Below are 19434 nucleotides of genomic sequence, written 5' to 3'. Positions count from 1 at the left end.
GTGACAATGGATAATTCAGCTAATATCTTGAAAATAAATAAAAGGAAACAAACGTTCAAACTGTGAACTCATTGTGACGAAACAAGTCCCTCAGTATGTATTTTTAATAATGTTGAAATGTTGTAATATTTATGAATTTGACTATGTGATTATCAATTTCATTGTGAGTACAGTGCTCTTGCAGAGAGACTTCACCCCCAGGATCTTCTCGTAGTTGTGTTACATCTGGTGTGGACAGACAGATCGCTTGTCGCTGGAATCTTATCGTGTCGCATCTGGTTAGTGTTTTAATCTACATACAATTAGGGTTGGGAATAGAAAATTAATTCCAATTCTGGAATCAGATATTTAAGGTCAGGAATCAGATACTTGTTATAAAAATTTTAATTTCGATTCCTCTTATCGATTCCATTGTGTGCATTTTAATATGACTTTAAACCATTCAAGAGCAAAAAGACTGGCGCTCTATTTTCTGTGCTGTACACACATCCAAAACGTGCGCACAGAAAGCCGTCTCTCATACTGGATAGTTTGCGATACTGAACTGATTTCTCTTCTGCGTCTTTTTGCACTTGAACAGACAAATACACATAAAAATATGTCAAAATATCCTTGTAAAAACAGTCAGTTATGTCCTGAGTGAACGTAAACAACAAAGAAAACGCATGTGTAACAGTATATTGGATCCGTGCAGCTCTTAAAGTGACAGCAGCCTAATATTCCTGCTGCCATCTCTTTAAAACGTTAATCAAACAATAAAAGACAAAGAGAAAATTCACTCACTGTTCTTGACTGAATCATTTTTACTATATTTGTAATGTGTATTTTATTTATGAAGTTCACTGTTATGTGATTACAATTTCTGTACCTGAATACCTGAAAATCTTAAAACACTGTTTATTTCAATCGTATCTTTGTTCAGTTGTATTTATTTGTGCGATTGCTACTTTATTTGTTCATTTTTAATTACTGAATGTTTACTTGTCTTTAATAATGCCTGAAATGTATTTTAGTCAGACTAGTTTTTTTTTTTTTCTATGGTATTTTTAAACAATAGGCAAAAGTCTGTAAGCGTTCTTTAGCCTGTTTTTTTTTTGTTTATGGTATTCGGCTACAACGAAATGTTTTGCAATAAGACTTAGAATAAATGTGAATGATATCTAAGTTTTTTACCTTATTGGAATCGAAATTAGGAATCGATAAGCAGAATCAGAATTGTTAAAATTCAAACTATACCCAACCCTACATACAATAAGACTCATTTGTTTCAGTCAATACTACACTCTTGTTCTTGTATGGAAGCACTTTTATTCAAACCTAAAGATGAAGATGAAGAGCATCAGCAGCATGCAGAAGGTGGCCACATTGTCCATGGTCTTCATCAGTACAACCAGCTGCCTGCGCAGAGCAGGGAGGAACCGGACCAGCTTTAGTACCCTGAGCAAACGGAACGTCCGCAAAACCGAAAACCCTCCGTCCGCTTGTCCAACGATCTCACACACACTGTAGAAACCACCAGACAGAAAATGCGTGGTTAAATATACAATGAATTTACAACAAAAGAATCCGAATGTAAAGGAAACCGAACAGAACAGAACCTGATGATAACGATGATCCCGTCGAAGATGTTGTAGGGGTTGCTGATGTAGTTGAACAGACCGCAGGCCGAAAGCTTCAGGAGCATCTCTAACGCAAACAAACTAGTGAAGACAATATTACTGATCTCCAGCACATCTGTCAACTCATCCGGCTGAAAGAAAAAGAGAACAAGAATATGCAATATTACTTGAGTTTTTTGCCATATGTCATAGCCAACCAATGTATATTTGTGTGAACATGTAGGTCTATACGAGCTTTTAGTCTGTGTTTTGTCCGCCAGATGAAAAAAAGCCAGTCCAATTACTTAGAAAAGTAATGGCAGACCTCTCGTCTACAAGCCGCATGATTTGAGGTTTCATTCATGTCTGGAACACATACGGAGCTAACATGAACATATACAAAAGCTAAACTACAGTGTTGTTACTATCATGACATTGTATTTATGCCTCTTTTCTTTCGCTCCATGTGGCTTTATTTCGTGCCGAGGAAGAGCAGGCGAGCGCTGTTATTAACCGTGTCTACTGTAATGTAAATAATCATTTCCCTGGCAACAGTGTGAATGTCCTCTGCCTCAAACCGGTTAATCTCAGACTCCCTCTCTGTCTCACACAGACACACTAATCCTAACCAAGGGGGTTAATTAAATGCAATATGAGCCATAAACATGCATACAGTTGCACCGCAAACACAGCAGCGTGTGATCACGTTGTGTTACAATGAGTGTATTTATGTCTATAAGCCAGCAATGACACCAGAGGAAAACTGTGTTGCTCAAAAGTTGCGATTTCATAGTTCAGGAGATTTACTGAGGTACTCATTATGGTTATGTTTTATTTAAGTATCAAGTTTGTCTTTGATGTTTTTCATGAAACTTACCAAAATAAAGACAATTTTTTTAACATTTTGTAACAGATTACTATCTGTTTAAATATGAAAAATAAAAGTTGAATTAATTCATTTGAATTAGGACTACATTAATAATATTTGTTCATAAGATGCACAGATTCAGATAAAAAAAAATGTAGACATATTAAAAATTACAAGCGCTCATTAGCTTTAATTTAACATCATCCATCCATTTAATTGCATGATTTATTTAATAATGCACCCTACTAAATACTTATTCTTATTTCCAATGCAACAACACTTGAACAATTCCTTACAAACATAATAATAATAATAATAATAAAATGTTAAAATAAAAATAAATTATTAGTTTTATTATTGATTTTATTTTATTATTATTTAAAAATACAATATTAATCAATATTAACTTTAAAATGTATTATTATTGTTATTTTAAAGTTTTTGAACTTTCTATTCATTAAAAAATATTAACAATAATAATAAAATTAATAATAATATTATTGTATTTTTAAATAATTATACAATAAAAAAAGAATCAAAATTGTTGATTTTTTAATTAATAATAATAAATATTATTATTATTATTATTATTATTATTATTATTATTACTACCATATTTTAATATTGTACTGGACCAAAGCTTAATACTTATTTTCAATAAAACAACAGCAATAATAATAATAATAATAATAATAAAAACTATCAAAAATTGTTTATTTATTTTATTGTATTATACTATAATAATATTATTCATATTATTATTGTTAATAATAATAATAATTATTATTATTATTAATATTATTATTGTATGTTCAAAAGGATTTGAGTTGTTGTATTGAAAATAAGAATTAAGCTTTGGTCCAGTACAATATTCAAATATAATAATAATAATATTTTAAGATAAAATTATTATTATTATTGTATGTTTAAATAAAAATAAATAAATAAAATCCATAATAAAACTACTACTACTACTACTACTACTACTAATAATAATAATTCTTATTATTGAAAAAGCTAAATGTAATTGTGTGCAACAGTTTTCCTCTTTTCAATTATAGTTTATTTAAATACTTTTATATTTAGGTTACATAATGTAGAGATCGCTTTTAAAACTCAGAAGCAGGATGCTTGAGAAAAAGTCTCCATTTAATCTCTCTGATGTCTATTAGAAACAACTCAGATATTAAGATCTCATTTTTTGTGTGATTTGTGTGTAAATGAGTGTATGGTTTTCACCTGTTCATGGTACTCCACACCCATGCTGAGTGTATTGATAAGGATTGCTATCATTATCCCTCTGTTGAAGTACTTGCTGTCCACAATACGCCTCAAAATGGCTCTGGTATAATGAAGGCACATACACACACAGTTCTCATTCCTAGACTCCTTTTCTTCAATATCCTGGTTTCTTTTGCTCTCTTCCAAGCTGACATCTGGCCCCTGCTTCTCTGGGTCCGATTCACCGTTGGAGTCGCAATTAACACCGTCGCTTTCCTGGGCACAAATTGGGCAGGAGGATGACTCTGAAGACACCAGCCCCACCCTGCTGTCTGCACACACACTCAAGCATGTGCCCGGATACACACCTGCGGTGAAGGACAATGTTATTTAATATTGGGTAGGACTGGGTCAAGTTGTCACAGGGGTTCTCAGTGACATGTTTACACAAATGCTTGCTTTCTTATGTGCCTATACAGAAACTGACTGTCAACATTATCAACCCCAACTACATTCGCTCAAGTAAATAGTATGACTAGCCCCAGCCACCCACATTATATATAAATACTACATATGCGACCTGATAATTAGACAATTCAGTGATGCATTAGTGAATTGAGTACAGTTTAGAACACTGCAGGCATGTGTCATTAACACACATGCTCTGTGATTTGCTTTGACAATAGTGATTGATACTGTCTCTTTCTCGTAATCAGGGCAAAGTCTGTCTTTCTTTTGAGACCATCTGCAGTGACTGAGCTTTGATTATCTCCAAACATGAGATTCACAATATTTATGAGTCATTTATTTATTAATCATTTTTAAATAGATGGAGGACAGTCAGAAATACAGGAATTCATGAGTATTTTTTAAATCATAATTTGGCACCAATCCTTTAAAGGGGTCATAAAATGCCACTTTTACAAGATGTAAAATAAGTCTCTGATGTCCCCAGAGAGTGTATGTGAAGTTTTAGCTCAAGATCATTTTTTATAGCATGTTAAATGTATCACTTTTTGAGGGTGAGCAAAAACGCTGTTTTTGTGTGTGTCCCTTTAAATGCAAATGAGCTGCTCCCAAGAAGAGGGAGGAGTTTCAAGAGCTCCGCGTTAGCATCACTGATTACCTCACGCAGACTCACTGAAAATGTCAGAAACTGTTCAGCCTTTTATGATCAAAACAGAGTCAGACAATAATGGAGAGACTCAAGAAGAAGTGACTACATGTAGAATGCAACAGGACGTTTCTGAATGGTTAGTTGATGAATTTATGTAGCTGATGTGGAGTTAACTATCTTAAAGTCATTGATTAGCATATTCTGTCATGATTATCTATAAATCGCTCATGTTGGAACTGTTGTAAAATGCCTACAGAGCCAGCGAATATATGCTGCATGAAGATAGAACAGGTAACGTATAGTTTAGTTTAATTACACTTATAACTTGTCATGTTGTCATCTTGCTTTTATGACATGCTATTGCATTTGTGTTTCATACTGTATTGCAATAACATGGCCTCACCCCTTTGTTGCATGTTGTCGGGGGCAGGGTTTATGTCAATTTTAGGGTTAGTGATGTCACCAAGCAGCTCATTGTTGTCCCTACCAGCAGTTTGTTGTAGTCTTTAAAAAGCTATTTCTGTAAAAGAAAATATCTCTCTTTGCATTGAACTTCGAGTTGTAACTTTGCAGATGTTGTTTATTAGGGGTGTGACGAGACGGGTATCTAACGGAGTGGGGGTTCAATCTTCAACTGGCTGGCGGCAGCAGCCACTGACAGGTCACATGACCTGGTGGCAGCTGCCAGTCTGATTCTGGCAGGTCACGTGACCTGCCAGTGGCGCTGGTGGCAGCTGCCAGTCTTGATTCTGGCAGGTCTGTCAGCGGTGGCTGGCAGAGTGTAACGCGTTCCTTATTTCTATCGTTGCATGAAAATACATAATTGTATTATTATTAATATAATCTTATGACTCTATTCTTTTGTATAATTCACGTTTTAGATGGGTTTATCTCAATTAAAGCAGTAAAATGACCGTGATCTCAACTGGTGGAAAATGACGCATAGCCCAGCCAGCCACTGCTGAGACGCGAGTATAACGCGCTCTCTAATCACTCTCGCTGCATCGAAATACATAATTTTATTATTATTAATATCATATTATGACTCTATTCTTTTGTATAATTTACGTTTTAGATGGGTTTATCTCAATTAAAGCAGTAAAATGACCGTGATCTCAACTGGTGGAAAATGACGCTCAGCCCAGCCAGCTACTGCTGAGACGCGAGTATAACGCGCTCTCTAATCACTTTCGCTGCATGGAAATACATAATTTTATTATTATTAATATAATATTATGTCTATATTGTTTTGTATGATTGACGTTTTAGATGGGTTTATCTCAATTAAAGCAGTAAAATGACCGTGATCTCAACTGGTGGAAAATGACGCTCAGCCCAGCCAGCCACTGCTGAGACGCGAGTATAACGCGCTCTCTAATCACTCTCCCTAATTTGTATGCATACTGCTAATAGTTGTGACGATTTTATGTTTTGTAATAACACGAGTTATGCAATAATATATAGCATAAAAATGGCAATTAAAACGTGAATTATTCTAATAATACGACCCTTTCTCAACATTAATCCTAAATCTGGATACAATAATTTTAGTGGCTGTGGGGAAGTTTAGGTCTCATTTCTTGATTTCATTTTAAAAAGGTTTGTTTGATGTAAATATTTAGATACATTGACTTTGTTCATTTCTTTTAAGGTCACGGGCAGCATAAGCAACATGACCACCTGTAAATCTGCTCATATTCTGAGAAAACTTGTTTCACAAATATGTTTCACATATTTACAATATTTGGAGGGGACTTGCATGTTTAAAAAGTTGTTGTTGAGTGTTAGCTTGTAAGTAAGTGTAAGATAAAAATTTTGTGGAATGCAGCAACTTTGATTGACCTAATTATTCATGCCTCTTTTTTTAATGTTAAAAATAATAAAATACATGTTTACATTTTTTAATGTTAATGTAAACAACAGGCGTTTGGGTAACATTTATTTGTCCATTTCTCATTAATTATATATATATATATATATATATATATATATATATATATATATGGGAGGATGTACAGTTTGTACAGTATAAATAAAAATCATGAGTCCCAGTGCATGTGTGTATGAAATATGATACTCAAAAGTATGTGCATGTTTTTTGTTGTTGAGCATCATATTTATACATCAGGCTTTTATAGCTCAATTTTTTGAAAATCAATCATAATAGAATGTTCCCCGAAAGCATGCTGTGTTATATTTGACACTTACATTAACACGAAAAAAGTAGTTTATTAGTAATAGTAATTTTTAGCATTAAAAATTGTGTATAAATATGAATAATCAAGTTGCTTCAGTACAGTACATTTTTGCCTTACACATACTTCATATGTAGGCTATGTACTGTCAATCAGAGGACAGAAAGCATTAAGTAGATTGTATATATATTTGAGGTAAACCCATCTGAAACGCCAACCATACAACAGAATATAGTCATAAGATTAGCTCTATTAATAATAATAAAATTATGTATTTCCATGCAGCAAAAGTGATTAGAGAGCGCGTTATACTCGCGTCTCAGCAGTGGCTGGCTGGGCTATGCGTCATTTTCCACCAGTTGAGATCGCGGTCATTTTCTGCTTTAATTTAGATAAACCCATCTAAAACGTCCACCATACAAAACAATATAGTCATAATATGATATTAATAATAATAAAATTATGTATTTTCATGCAGCGAGACTGATTAGAGAACGCGTTATACTCGCGTCTCAGCAGTGGCTGGCTGGGCTATGCGTCATTTTCCACCAGTTGAGATCACGGTCATTTTACTGCTTTAATTGAGATAAACCCATCTAAAATGTCAATCATACAAAACAATATAGTCATAATATTATATTAATAAAAATAAAATTATGTATTTCGATGCAGCGAGAGTGATTAGAGAGCGCGTTATACTCGCGTCTCAGCAGTGGCTGGCTGGGCTGAGCGTCATTTTCCACCAGTTGAGATCACGGTCATTTTACTGCTTTAATTGAGATAAACCCATCTAAAACGTGAATTATACAAAAGAATAAAGTCATAATGTTATATTATTAATAATACAATTATGTATTTACATGCAGCGACAGAGATATAGGGAACGTGTTATACTCTGCCAGCCACCAGAACCTCTGACAGACCTGCCATAATCAGACTGGCAGCTGCCACCAGCGCCAATGGCAGGTCACGTGACCAGCCAGAACCAGACTGGCAGCTGCCACCAGGTCACGTGACCTGTCAGTGGCTGCTACCGCCAGCCAGCTGAAGATTGAACCCCTACTGATCTAACGAGACGAGACTCGATATTATTAACATTAACATAATAACCAACATCAGCTAACAATGAGCAATATATTTGCTACAGTATTTATTAATCTTTATGTTAGTTAATAAAAATAGTCATTCATTGTTAGTTCAAGATAGTTCACAGTGCATTAACTAATGTTAACAAATGAAACCTTACTGTTTGTGCTTAACAAGATTAAGGGAAAACTGTTATTCGTTTTTATGCTGCGTTCACACCGAACGCGTCTGGGGCGTCTGAGGCGTCTGACTTACATGTTAAGTCAATGCAAACGCCCGTCTAGAGGTCCTGCGGCGCGAATCAAGCGTCTAGCGCGGCGCGAATCGGCCGTTGACGCGCGAATGGCGCGGCGCGAATTGAGCGTTCACGCGGCTGACGCGCGAATTGAGCGTCTGACGCCCAAACGCCCGAGTTGAAAAATCTGAACTTTGGCGTAAATTCGCGGCGCGTTAACCAATCAGGGACTCTGCTTTGGTAGTAACGTGTTTATGATGTGATCAGTGATGCCGGAGACCAGAACAAAGATGTCGCTGTGTGTAACGTTAGCCACCCTGAGTTCTGTGATGTGTCATTATATTTTTATCGAGACAGGAATAAAAAGGACCTTGCCTGGAAGAGAATAAGCGAAGAAATCGGACAATCTGGTTAGTTGTAAAACTTTTTGCATGATTTTAGCCGTTGATACTAGCCCACCTTCTAGCTAGCAAAAGTCGGCCGGCATAACCGAGTTAAATTGCCGCTACAGGTTTCCAACTGACGAGATTATGTGTTTATTCAGAGGATCTGTGCAGAAAGAGATGAAAGCCCCTCCCATGACGCGAATTCGCGTCTGAACACACTTTGTTTAGACGCGCGAATTGAGCGAATTTTACGCGCGTCTGAAGCGTCTGACTTCAAAATGTTCAAGCGTCCAACTAGATGCGTCTGGCGCGAATTTGACGCCCCAGACGCGTTCGGTGTGAACGCAGCATTATGGTAACACTTTACAGTAAGTGCAACCATAATCGTATACTCTCTCAATATTCAAAGTGCAAATAAGACCAACTTTTTCTTTGATACAGAGCTAAGAAATGGTTACAACTACACTGCCCAGCCTAAGATAGCTTTCATATTGAGAGATATCTGTATTCATCAGGGAGCCGCTTTCAAATGCGGAGTATTGAAATCACGTTTGAATGCGCACGCGCGTTTACTTTCATTTTCAGCGACCGCGCGAAACTCTGTAAATATGGAGCGGCGGCGACCGTTATCCAACTTAATAAAATGTTTTTATTTAAACACAAAGCAAAAGGACAGTGGAGGCGTAAACGTAGCAGTGGCATAATGTAAATATAGCAGTGGCATATTCTTTCCTAATCATCCTAACACTCTGTCATGGCAACATCACGAGACTACTTTTCGCCTCGACGAGAAATCTCGTCACACTTTAGTCTCGCGAGATCTCGTGACACGAGATCGCGTCACACCCCTATTGTTTATGCTCTAACAGCAACATTACACACTAAGTAAAGATCAAAAAGTGAAATAATAATCAACCACCCCTTTAATAACTCCAATGGGATCAAACTGAATTTCTCTAAGATTTTATAGTTCCCTTTCGTGGGAACTATCGATGCTACGTTGAATGACGTGATGGGAACCCATCACATCATTCGACGTAGCGTCTTGTTCCCCTTCTTGTGGAACAAGGGTTACACCAGTACCCCGAGACGATTTTAGTATTAAATAAAATACAGTACTGTTCAAAAGTTTGGGGTAAGATTAATAATTTTTTTAAAGAAAACTTTTTTTTTTTAAAACTGTCTATTCATCAAAAAATCCTGGAAAAAAAATGCATTAAGGTTTCCACAAAAATATTTATATAGTTTGTGTTGAAATTAATTGATAATAATAAGAAATGTTTCTTGAGCACCAAATCAATCACAGGCAATCACAATTATCAGGAATAAATTACATGTTTTAAATCTATAAAAAATAGTTATTGTAAATTGAAATCTCACAATAGTACTGTTTTTACTGCATTTTTGATCAAATAAACCAATACCAAACTTTTGAACAGTATTGTACAGTACATGAACTTAGAAAAGCTTTCTTGGTGATACAAAATAATTATTTTCTTTTTGTTTTATCCTGTTGGTAACCTTAAAGTTATTTTTTGTTTGTTTTTTTGTTTGTTTGTTTTGTGTTATGTTGGAATCTTGTGAGGAAATTCCCATTAGGATCCAAATTACAATATAAATTCCATTTGAAATCCTGTACATATTTACAAAGTCTACTAGCATTAAAACCTTGTCCAAGCAAAATAAATGTTAGTTTATCTAAACCTGTTTAAGGGCAACCTGACCACATACTGCAAGCTTAAGTTTTGCAATATCTATTAAATGCAGTTGCACAGGAGTGTGGGCAAGAATGTACTTTAGATGTTGAAACAAATCAAAGTTATGAATATATTTTGACCAAAATGTTGAAAAATTGCAAGGCTTCCTCAACAGGTAATTTCAGGCAAAAGTCAAGCGGCACAAAAATAATGACTAGACAGAGTGTGTGTTTGTGCAGACGGTTCCCTCAATTCAATTTGGAATTATTAGGGCATGTCAAGTGCGCAAAGCCAAGAAAAAAAAGTATTTCATTATCTACGTTATTAAGTTAAAACCCCAGAGACAGAATTTACTCCTAATCCACAAACCCAAAGTCAAATTTTAAACATGACAGCAGAGCCAAAACACTTCAGTTTGTGCATAGAAATTGCATAATTTCTACTTAATATGTTTTTATGTACAGTGGCCCCAAAAAGTATTTGTACCTTTAAGTCACAATTAATATATGAATGTAACTGCATTAGATAACAAACTGCTGCTTATCTGTGTTCTTACCGTGCTGCAACTTGTAAGTATCATGGTATCCACTACAAACTGAGATCTTCCTGCCATATTGTCCATGATTGAAAGCTGGTGCTTTGACCCCACTGGTCGAGTGTGAGCGAGTGTGTGAGTTTGTGTACATTTTGGAGGGCAGGATGGTGGGATAGTTCATACCAAGCCTCAAACCCTTTAAATTTTGTAGTGCAAGTGGGAGCGATGGGGACTTTTTGGAATTTTGAGCGTCTCTGTCGATATGAAGGGTTTTCATTTCTATGCCATTGCTGAGGTAATGTTGATGCTGATGGGGGTGATGATAATGCAGCATACAGTATTGGGTCGGACCCATCTTTGTTCCACTGTCACTCCAATATCCATTAGTCCCACCCACTGAGAGGGAGCTGCTGGGTTTGGCCACGCCCTTGCGTCTCTTGGGGCATAATTCGCCATAGAGGCGTGCGGCATGACGACAAAGTTTACGGCAAATATGGGCAAGGTATTTCAGCATTTCTTCGTAGCAGGATCCTGGTTCGGCCAAGCTACCTAAGGTGGATTCATTACTGCGGAAACGTGCTCGCTGCTCCTTCATCAGCTGGTTCTCACGTTGTTTGGTCTCGGAGAACTGCGTTGCTATGACGACCAGGCACAGGTTGATCATGAAGAAGGAGCCTACCTGCGGACAATCAGAGATATTGAAAACAATATTTCAAAAACATTACAGGATTACGAATGGCAACTGCAAATACCTTGCTACAAGTATACTGTTTTGTCTCATGCACATTTCAGGACATTGAACTTTCTTTAGTCTTTTTATCAATAAAATTACTTTGCACGTAGTACAAGTAGTTTTTAAGTTTACATATTTTAGTATCTAGCTAAAAGTACTGACTAAGGGCCAGATTTACTAAACAGGGCAAATTAGAGAGTTCAATTCCACAAATGTGCTGATGGGAGTGGCAAGTTTTGCACGTGATCTACTGCTGACGCGCAAATTAAAGAACACAGACGCAGTCAAATCATTTACATAATGACCAACCGATCCACACGAGCAGTGTAAATTAGCGTTGGGTTGCAAATAAGCAGAGCTGATGCTCATCGGGTGCGGGTCAACACAGGTGCAACTTGTTACATGTAATCTGACAAACACGTACACATATATATAGGCCAACATGGCTTGGCAAACGATATGTTCGGATAACGTCGTCTTCTGGCATTCCAAACAAATAAATATGAGTGGAAAATATTTTCTCCTTTCTACCATGCGCTTTCTGTTCTCTGCGGTGTCTCCTCCTAGCAGCAACATTTGTAGCCATGTCGAAAAATGGATTAAGATACGTTTTTTTGGGGCATTAAATAATGGCGCAAAACCAGTAAATTGACAAGCTCAATCATTACTAAATCGCATTGCGTGATCCATTTATATACTCTCTTCCCATAAATTTTGCATCTGAAACTCTTACGAGTGCATATGCAATAAGGTCAGCCGTGAAAACAACTCAGTCCATGCCTTTCCAGCGCTAATTTTGCACTGCGTGTCTTTAGTAAATCCTGTCAGTAGTTTTTTAATTGTCAAAATAGGGTTTGCGCTGGTGCAAGCTGTTGGTTAATCTGGCCCCAAATGTTTTCACATTTAAAGGTGCAATAAGTGATTTCTGAGAAACACTGTTGATATTTGAGATCCAGCGTTGGGATTGGACTTTTAAAAGTAATGCATTACATTATTGTGCTACTCTCGACAATAGCGGGTATTTTGGCACGCTTGTGTGTTTTGGACTGTTCAAGTGCGAAAGAGAACTCAATGCGGCCGGCGTGCTGTCTGAAGTGACTTTTTGTGTGTGCGTGAGTCGTGTGTGTTTGTCACACAGGCAGCGCACCAGTACAGGATTACGTTTTTTTTTTTTTTTGCATCTTATTGCATTTGAATGGTTTAATAGCACTTGAATGAATAACAGCGTGATCATATAATATAACGCTAGCTAGAGAATGTTAAACTAAACATTTGCATGCGTTAACACATTAATTTTGACAGCCCTAATATTTAATTATTGCAAGTTCGCATAATAGTCTGAGTTTCAGTGTTTTTATTCATTTTAAAGGTGCCCTAGAATTAAAAATTGAATTTAACTTTTCATAGTTGAATAACAAGAGTTCAGTACATGGAAATGACATACAATGAGTCTCAAACACCATTGTTTCCTCCTTCTTATATAAATCTCATTTGTTTAAAAGACCTCAGAAGAACAGGCGAATCTCAACATAACACCAACTGTTACGGAACAGTCGGGATCATTAATATGTACGCCCCCAATATTTGCATATGCCAGCTCATGTTCAAGGCATTACACAAGGGCAGGACGTCTGGATCTGCACAGCTGAATCATCAGACTAGGTAAGCAAGCAAGGACAATAGCAAAAAATGGCAGATGGAGCGATAATAACTAACATGATCCATGATAACATGATATTTTTAGTGATATTTGTAAACTGTCTTTCTAAATGTTTTGTTAGAATGTTGCTAATGTACTGTTAAATGTGGTTAAAGTTACCATCGTTTCTTACTGTATTCACGGAGACAAGAGCCGTCGTTATTTTCATTTTTTAAACACTTGCAGTCTGTGTAATTCATAAACACAACTTCATTCTTTATAAATCTCTCCAACAGTTTGTAATGTTAGCTTTAGCCATGGAGCACTATCAAACTCATTCAGAATCAAATGTAAACATCCAAATAAATACCATACTTACGTGATTAGACATGCTGCATGACGAGCACTTTGTAAAGATCCATTTTGAGGGTTATATTAGCTGTGTGAACTTTGTTTATGCTGTTAAAGGCAAGCGTGAGCTCCGGGGGGTGGGGAGCACGAGAATTTAAAGGGGCCGAATTTAAGGCCTGAATCTGCGCATATTTAATGATGCCCCAAAATAGGCAGTTAAAAAAAAAAGAAAAAAAAATCTATGGGGTATTTTGAGCTGAAACTTCACAGACACATTCAGGGGACACCTTAGACTCATATTACATCTTTTGAAAACACGTTCTACGGCACCTTTAAGGAATACTGAAACTGTTTTTGGTCAAGTAAGATGAGTAAATGCCTGCTCATATTTAGTCTAGAACTACAATAACCATCATGTTCACACAGCGATTTGTCATGGGGACAGAAGAACTGTCAGTCAATATATGGGAAAACAAAGTAACTTGTGTTACTTTTTTGAAAAAGTAACTCATATTGTGTTCTATATTTAAAAGTAATGTTACTTTACTGGTTGAAAAAAGTAATCTGATAATGTAACTTGCATTACCTCAACACTGTTGAAATAAACGCATATAAACACACGCTTCCCTTCATTGCTCCGCCCCTAAAAATGCAAATGCTAAACACACAATTTCTCTTTATCATCGCTGAAGAGAAGCAAATAAAGTGAAGATGATGAACGTGTAAGCGGTCCTACTCTACTCCGAGTGGCATCTGAACTGGTGTCTCAGGCATAAAGGCGGGAGCGCTAACAAGGAGATAGCAGTCTTTAGTGTCAGTTGCTAGTGCGCCTCTTGAGGCCAGGGGAGTGAGGTTTACAGGCACAGCTCTTACTCGCTTGCTTCCATTACAAACGAACAACAAGGAAGAATGAAAAATAAACACAGTACACAAGAGTACTGTATATACAGTACAAGCAAGCGTAGGTTGTTAGTCGCCAGCAGCACACCAGCTCCACACAAACAATGCCACTCAAAACTGTCCTGAGCAGAAAAAACACAACCTCAATGTCCGTTTTCAGGCCTTCCCGCTTTGGTCTCTGTAGTGATGGAAAGCTTTTCTAATATTAATGCAGGTCAAAATGTTCTAGCCTGATCATAACCCTTCTTTATCCAGCTATCTCTCTTTCTACAGTCTTTCTTCAAATCTCCCCTCTTCCTCACTCTCCTCACCCATCAGGAGTGGACATGCCCCCTAATGCTGATTGGCTACAAGTTTGTTGTGTTACACTTACAATCCACTTTTAACAGCATTTCTCAGAAATTGCTTACTGCACCTTTAATTGTACATTTAAAAGTAAAACCTTTGTCTTTAGCTTTTCAAATTGACTGATGGAATCAAGAGCCAAAGGACATATTCTCAATTACCGTAAGTACATTTCAAGTACAAACTGTGCAAGCTGTTGAAGCACAATTTTGTCACAGTGTCTGAGTATGTCTCCAGGACACACCAGTCTGAAATATGCTATTAGAAATTGTTAAGTGTTAAATCCAGCTGCAAATGATTTGATAGTTGCTTATATAGTTGTTTTTAGAATGATCACTGACCTTGGTTGCAGAGAATGCAAAAAAGAATGCAATCTGACTTAGTCCAATAAGACAGAGATTTTACTACAGTGGTAGATTTACACTAATGATGACTAGTAAAGATTTTAAGGTTTAAAAAGTGTGTGATTTTCTCCTTAGAAAAGTATCTAACTACAAACATTTAGTTTCATTACACTCTAAAAAAATGCTGGGTTAAAAACAACCCAAGTTGGGTTGAAAATGGACAAACCCAGCGATTGGGTTGTTTTAACCCAACTGTTGGGTTAAATGTTTGCCCAACCTGCTGGGTAGTTTTATTTAACCCAACTATTGTTTGAAAATGACTATATGGCTGACTTAAAATTAATCTAAAATGAAATTAAAATGTTCATTTATTAAACATATTAATTATTATATTGTTAATTTTGGGTTCATTTTAAGTAAGCAATACTGTAATTTTTAAACAATAGTTGAGTTAAGTAAAACTACCCAGCAGATTGGGCAAACATTTAATCGCTGGGTTTGTCCATTTTCAACCCAACTTGGGTTGTTTTTAACCCAGCATTTTTTAGAGTGTAGAGCTCAATCACAAATTCTCCAAAATGATGACAGAATTTAAATTTTCATCTCTTTAGGTACGGTTATCAAGTGAAATTACTCCAGTAATTTACATCCCTGATGATAGCAAAAACCATTTCCATGCAACTAATGAAAGCAGAGACTCCAGCAGAGGATAAAAGAGAGGAAGATGCATCAGTTAATTAATTACTGTGCACTTACAATGATAAGGAAGATGAAATAGATGAAGTTGTAAAAGGAATGTGCATCCATGACATAATACATGATATCCACCCATCCCTCTAAGGTGATGACCTGATGAGAAAACAGAAACAGGATCATAAAGGTTATGACATCCATCAAGCAAGTAATGCTTAAAATATAGCACTTCTCTCAAGTGTCAAAATTCAAAGGACATCTTCTGATATTGTGCGTCGCTCCCAGAAAACTAGGTCAGGAAACTCTATGGAATGATAAACGTCATGCTGTGGTCAATTGGATTTACTTAGAAACCTGATAAATGTCCATGCACATTCCCAATCAGATTACTAAAGAATATGATAAATATTGTTGCACCTAACGATTAGATTAGAATGGAACATGATAAAACTTGATTTCCTGGGACAGGCAAGTTGGTTATTGATGTAAGAGGATTCACTCTCGCTGTAGCCCCTGGCAACCATTCACTTAATTTTCCAACTCTGAAAGTAAGTGTCTCTCGGAGCCAAAAGGATATGTGAGGATAAAAAAAATATCACTGCCTGCCAGACTGAATATATACTCAGCGAAAATTTTAATGAACAACTTGGAGCGGATGTCTAACACGCAAGTAGAGAAAAATAAGAAGTCTTGAACTGCCTCGCTACAAATTATTGATGACTTTGCTTTTTTTTTTTTTTTTTTTTTACATAAACTCATTCTATACTCTAATGTTTTTGCCAACTCACAAACACACATACACACCTGAAAGATAGCAATCCATGCATATCCAATGTTGTCAAAGTTGATAGCCCCATTATGGGGATTGTGTTCGCTTGCTTCGCAGCTGTTGTAATACAAGTTCCAGTTAACACATCCATGTTGAGGGGGCTCTCTATAAACAAGATCTGTGACATCAGCAGGCATGAGTTCACAATCAGCCCCTCCCACTCTGCGTTTGGGGATATTGTAGCAGTGCAACATTCCGTTCTCCCGAGCGGTGGAGCAAATGAAGGGGATGTCGTCTGTTTCTTCCAGTTTGTAGTATTCGCTCACAGACTCTGAAACATTATACAGCCTGCAGACGGACCACATGAGTAGGTTAGGGAGAAACACAAGCACTGTGCAGGGTTATTACCATTAACTGAAACTAAACTAAAATGACATTAATTAAAATAAAATATGCATTAACTTAAAGCTGCAGTCCGTAAGTTTTGCCTCTTTGTCGCCATCTATGTTTGAAACCTGCAATTGCAGTTATTTGCGGAATTATCATCTTTACGTGGGTTGTGCATTAACACGGCTCCTCAGTGCAGATGAATCTAACGTTTGCTGTCAGTCACCACATCGTTGTGGATACTTTGGAATCACAGATTGTAAACTTGGAAGTATGACCAAAATAAGAATTTTCACTGGAAAATGTCATCTGAACACATAAGCAACATGTCTGCCACATTTGTTCTGACCAACTGAGAAAAAATGCATTAGCCTACAGTAAATCACGCTGTCAATGGTGATTAAATCTAACGATTGCTTAGCTTGGATCACGTCAAACCGTGCAAATTATTAGTATTGTTACTTTGTTCTCAAATTGTTAATGTTAACAACATCAACATTGCGTGACTATGTGTATTTAGTGTGTATTAGCATTACCTGTAGATTTCAATTTCTGTATCCACTCCACAGTCTTTTGCTTTTGACCATGGGTGAATCTCCAGTTGTTACTGATGATTGCCATTTGGACCATTCTGGATTACAATTCAGCATCAAAATGATAAATTTAATTATTCTAGCTGCTGTGAGAAAAGGCTATAAATGATCCACTACCAGCAGCATTGCATGCCATAGCCTACTAGCTGGGACTTGTTCTTTCTGTTTACAGACGTGATGGAATGACACAAAGACGAACAGCTTGCACACTCTAATTTCCCACGGAAACCCACCAGTACCGATTTTATTATAAAACATTATTACAAGCTTACCGTTGTGAATTGGGCTAAGGTAAGGAGATAGTTTTGAACACTGGTTGGTTATGTACTTGCTCAAAAATTGATTTTGGATCATTTTTAAACAAACAAAAAAAAAAATTACGGACTGCAGCTTTAAATTAAATATTTTTGTATATATACTTTGTATTAAATTTAAATTGAATTAAATTGAATATATACATATTTACATTTACATTTAGTCATTTAGCAGACACTTTTCTTCAAAGCGACTTACAAATGAGAATAGTAGAAGCAATCAAATCAACATAAGTACAACAAGTCACAGTTTAATCAGTAAAGTGCTCGAAGCAAGGTTTTTTTTTTTTTTTCATAAAGGGTTAGTTCACCCAAAAATGAAAATTCTGTCATTTATTACTCACCCTCATGCCGTTCCACACCCATAAGACCTTTGTTGATCTTCAGAACACAAATTAAGATATTTTAGTTGAAATCCGATAGCTCCGTGAGGGCTCCATAGGGAGCAATGACACTTCCTCTCTCAAGATCCATTAAGGTACTAAAAACAAATTTAAATCAGTTCATGTGAGTACAGTGGTTCAATATTAATATTATAAGTGACAATATTTTTGAAGCGTGCAAAAAAAAAAAAAAATAATGACTTATATAGTGATGGCCAATTTCAAAACACTGCTTCAGAAGGCATCGGATCATAATTAATCAGCGTATCAAATCATGATTCGGATCGTGTGTCAAACTGCCAAACGGCTGAAATCACGTGACTTTGGCGCTTCGAACCGCTGATTTGACACACTGATTCTTTTATGATCCGATGCTTCCTGAAGCAGTGTTTTGAAATCGGCCATCACTAAATAAGTCATTATTTTGTTATTTTTGGCACTCCAAAAATATTCTCGTCACTTTATAATATTCATATTGAACCACTGTACTCACATGAACTGATTTAAATATGTTTTTAGTACCTTTATGGATCTTGAGAGAGGAAATGTTATTGCTCCCTATGGAGGCCTCACGGAGCCATCGGATTTCAACTAAAATATCTCAATTTGTGTTCCAAAGATCAATAAAGGTCTTACGGGTGTGGAACTGCATGAGGGTAAGTAATAAATTACAGAATTTTAATTTTTGGGTGAACTAACCCTTTAATACAAAAATAGATGGAGAAAGAGAACAGATATCGAAAAAAGGAAAGTAAGATATAAATAAAAAGTAAGTGCTACTATTACTGGGTCAAGTGTTAACGAAAAAGATATGTCTTTATCAGTTTTTTGAAAATGGCTAAAGACTCAGCTGCTCGGATAGAGTGTGGTAGTTCATTCCACTAGCCAGGAACAGACCCGGAGAAGGTCAGTTTATATGAAGGACATATAAATGTAAGCTTAGTCTATTTTAGCTCATTGCCAAAGCAGAATTCCTCAATATGCTGAATTAAAAAATTAAATGTAAAACGGAAGTAAAAAAAAAAAAAAAAACTAAACTAAAAAA

At 36.3% G+C, this 19434-nt stretch overlaps 1 protein-coding gene across 3 annotated transcripts in view; it reads right to left on the bottom strand.

The window, feature by feature from the left end:
• The window catches only part of cacna1hb (calcium channel, voltage-dependent, T type, alpha 1H subunit b), a 78268-nt gene that overhangs the window by 43763 nt on the left and 15071 nt on the right, over positions 1 to 19434 (bottom strand). For 2 of the 3 annotated variants that reach the window (XM_067402705.1, XM_067402708.1), the window contains exons 5-10: positions 16748 to 17060; positions 16007 to 16099; positions 10960 to 11617; positions 3706 to 4055; positions 1599 to 1750; positions 1318 to 1503 (exon numbers count right to left, since the gene is read on the bottom strand). In XM_067402705.1, the coding sequence (XP_067258806.1) occupies positions 1318 to 1503; positions 1599 to 1750; positions 3706 to 4055; positions 10960 to 11617; positions 16007 to 16099; positions 16748 to 17060 (1752 nt within the window). Of the gene's footprint in view, positions 1 to 1317; positions 1504 to 1598; positions 1751 to 3705; positions 4056 to 10959; positions 11618 to 16006; positions 16100 to 16747; positions 17061 to 19434 lie in introns of those variants that run through there. The other variant, XM_067402706.1, reaches the window with a different exon arrangement.

Source organism: Chanodichthys erythropterus, chromosome 12 (genome assembly GCF_024489055.1).
Source record: "Chanodichthys erythropterus isolate Z2021 chromosome 12, ASM2448905v1, whole genome shotgun sequence".
Lineage (NCBI taxonomy): Eukaryota > Metazoa > Chordata > Actinopteri > Cypriniformes > Xenocyprididae > Chanodichthys > Chanodichthys erythropterus.
The sequence above is the reverse complement of the archived record's forward strand: the minus strand, read 5'-3'. Positions and strand labels throughout refer to the sequence as shown.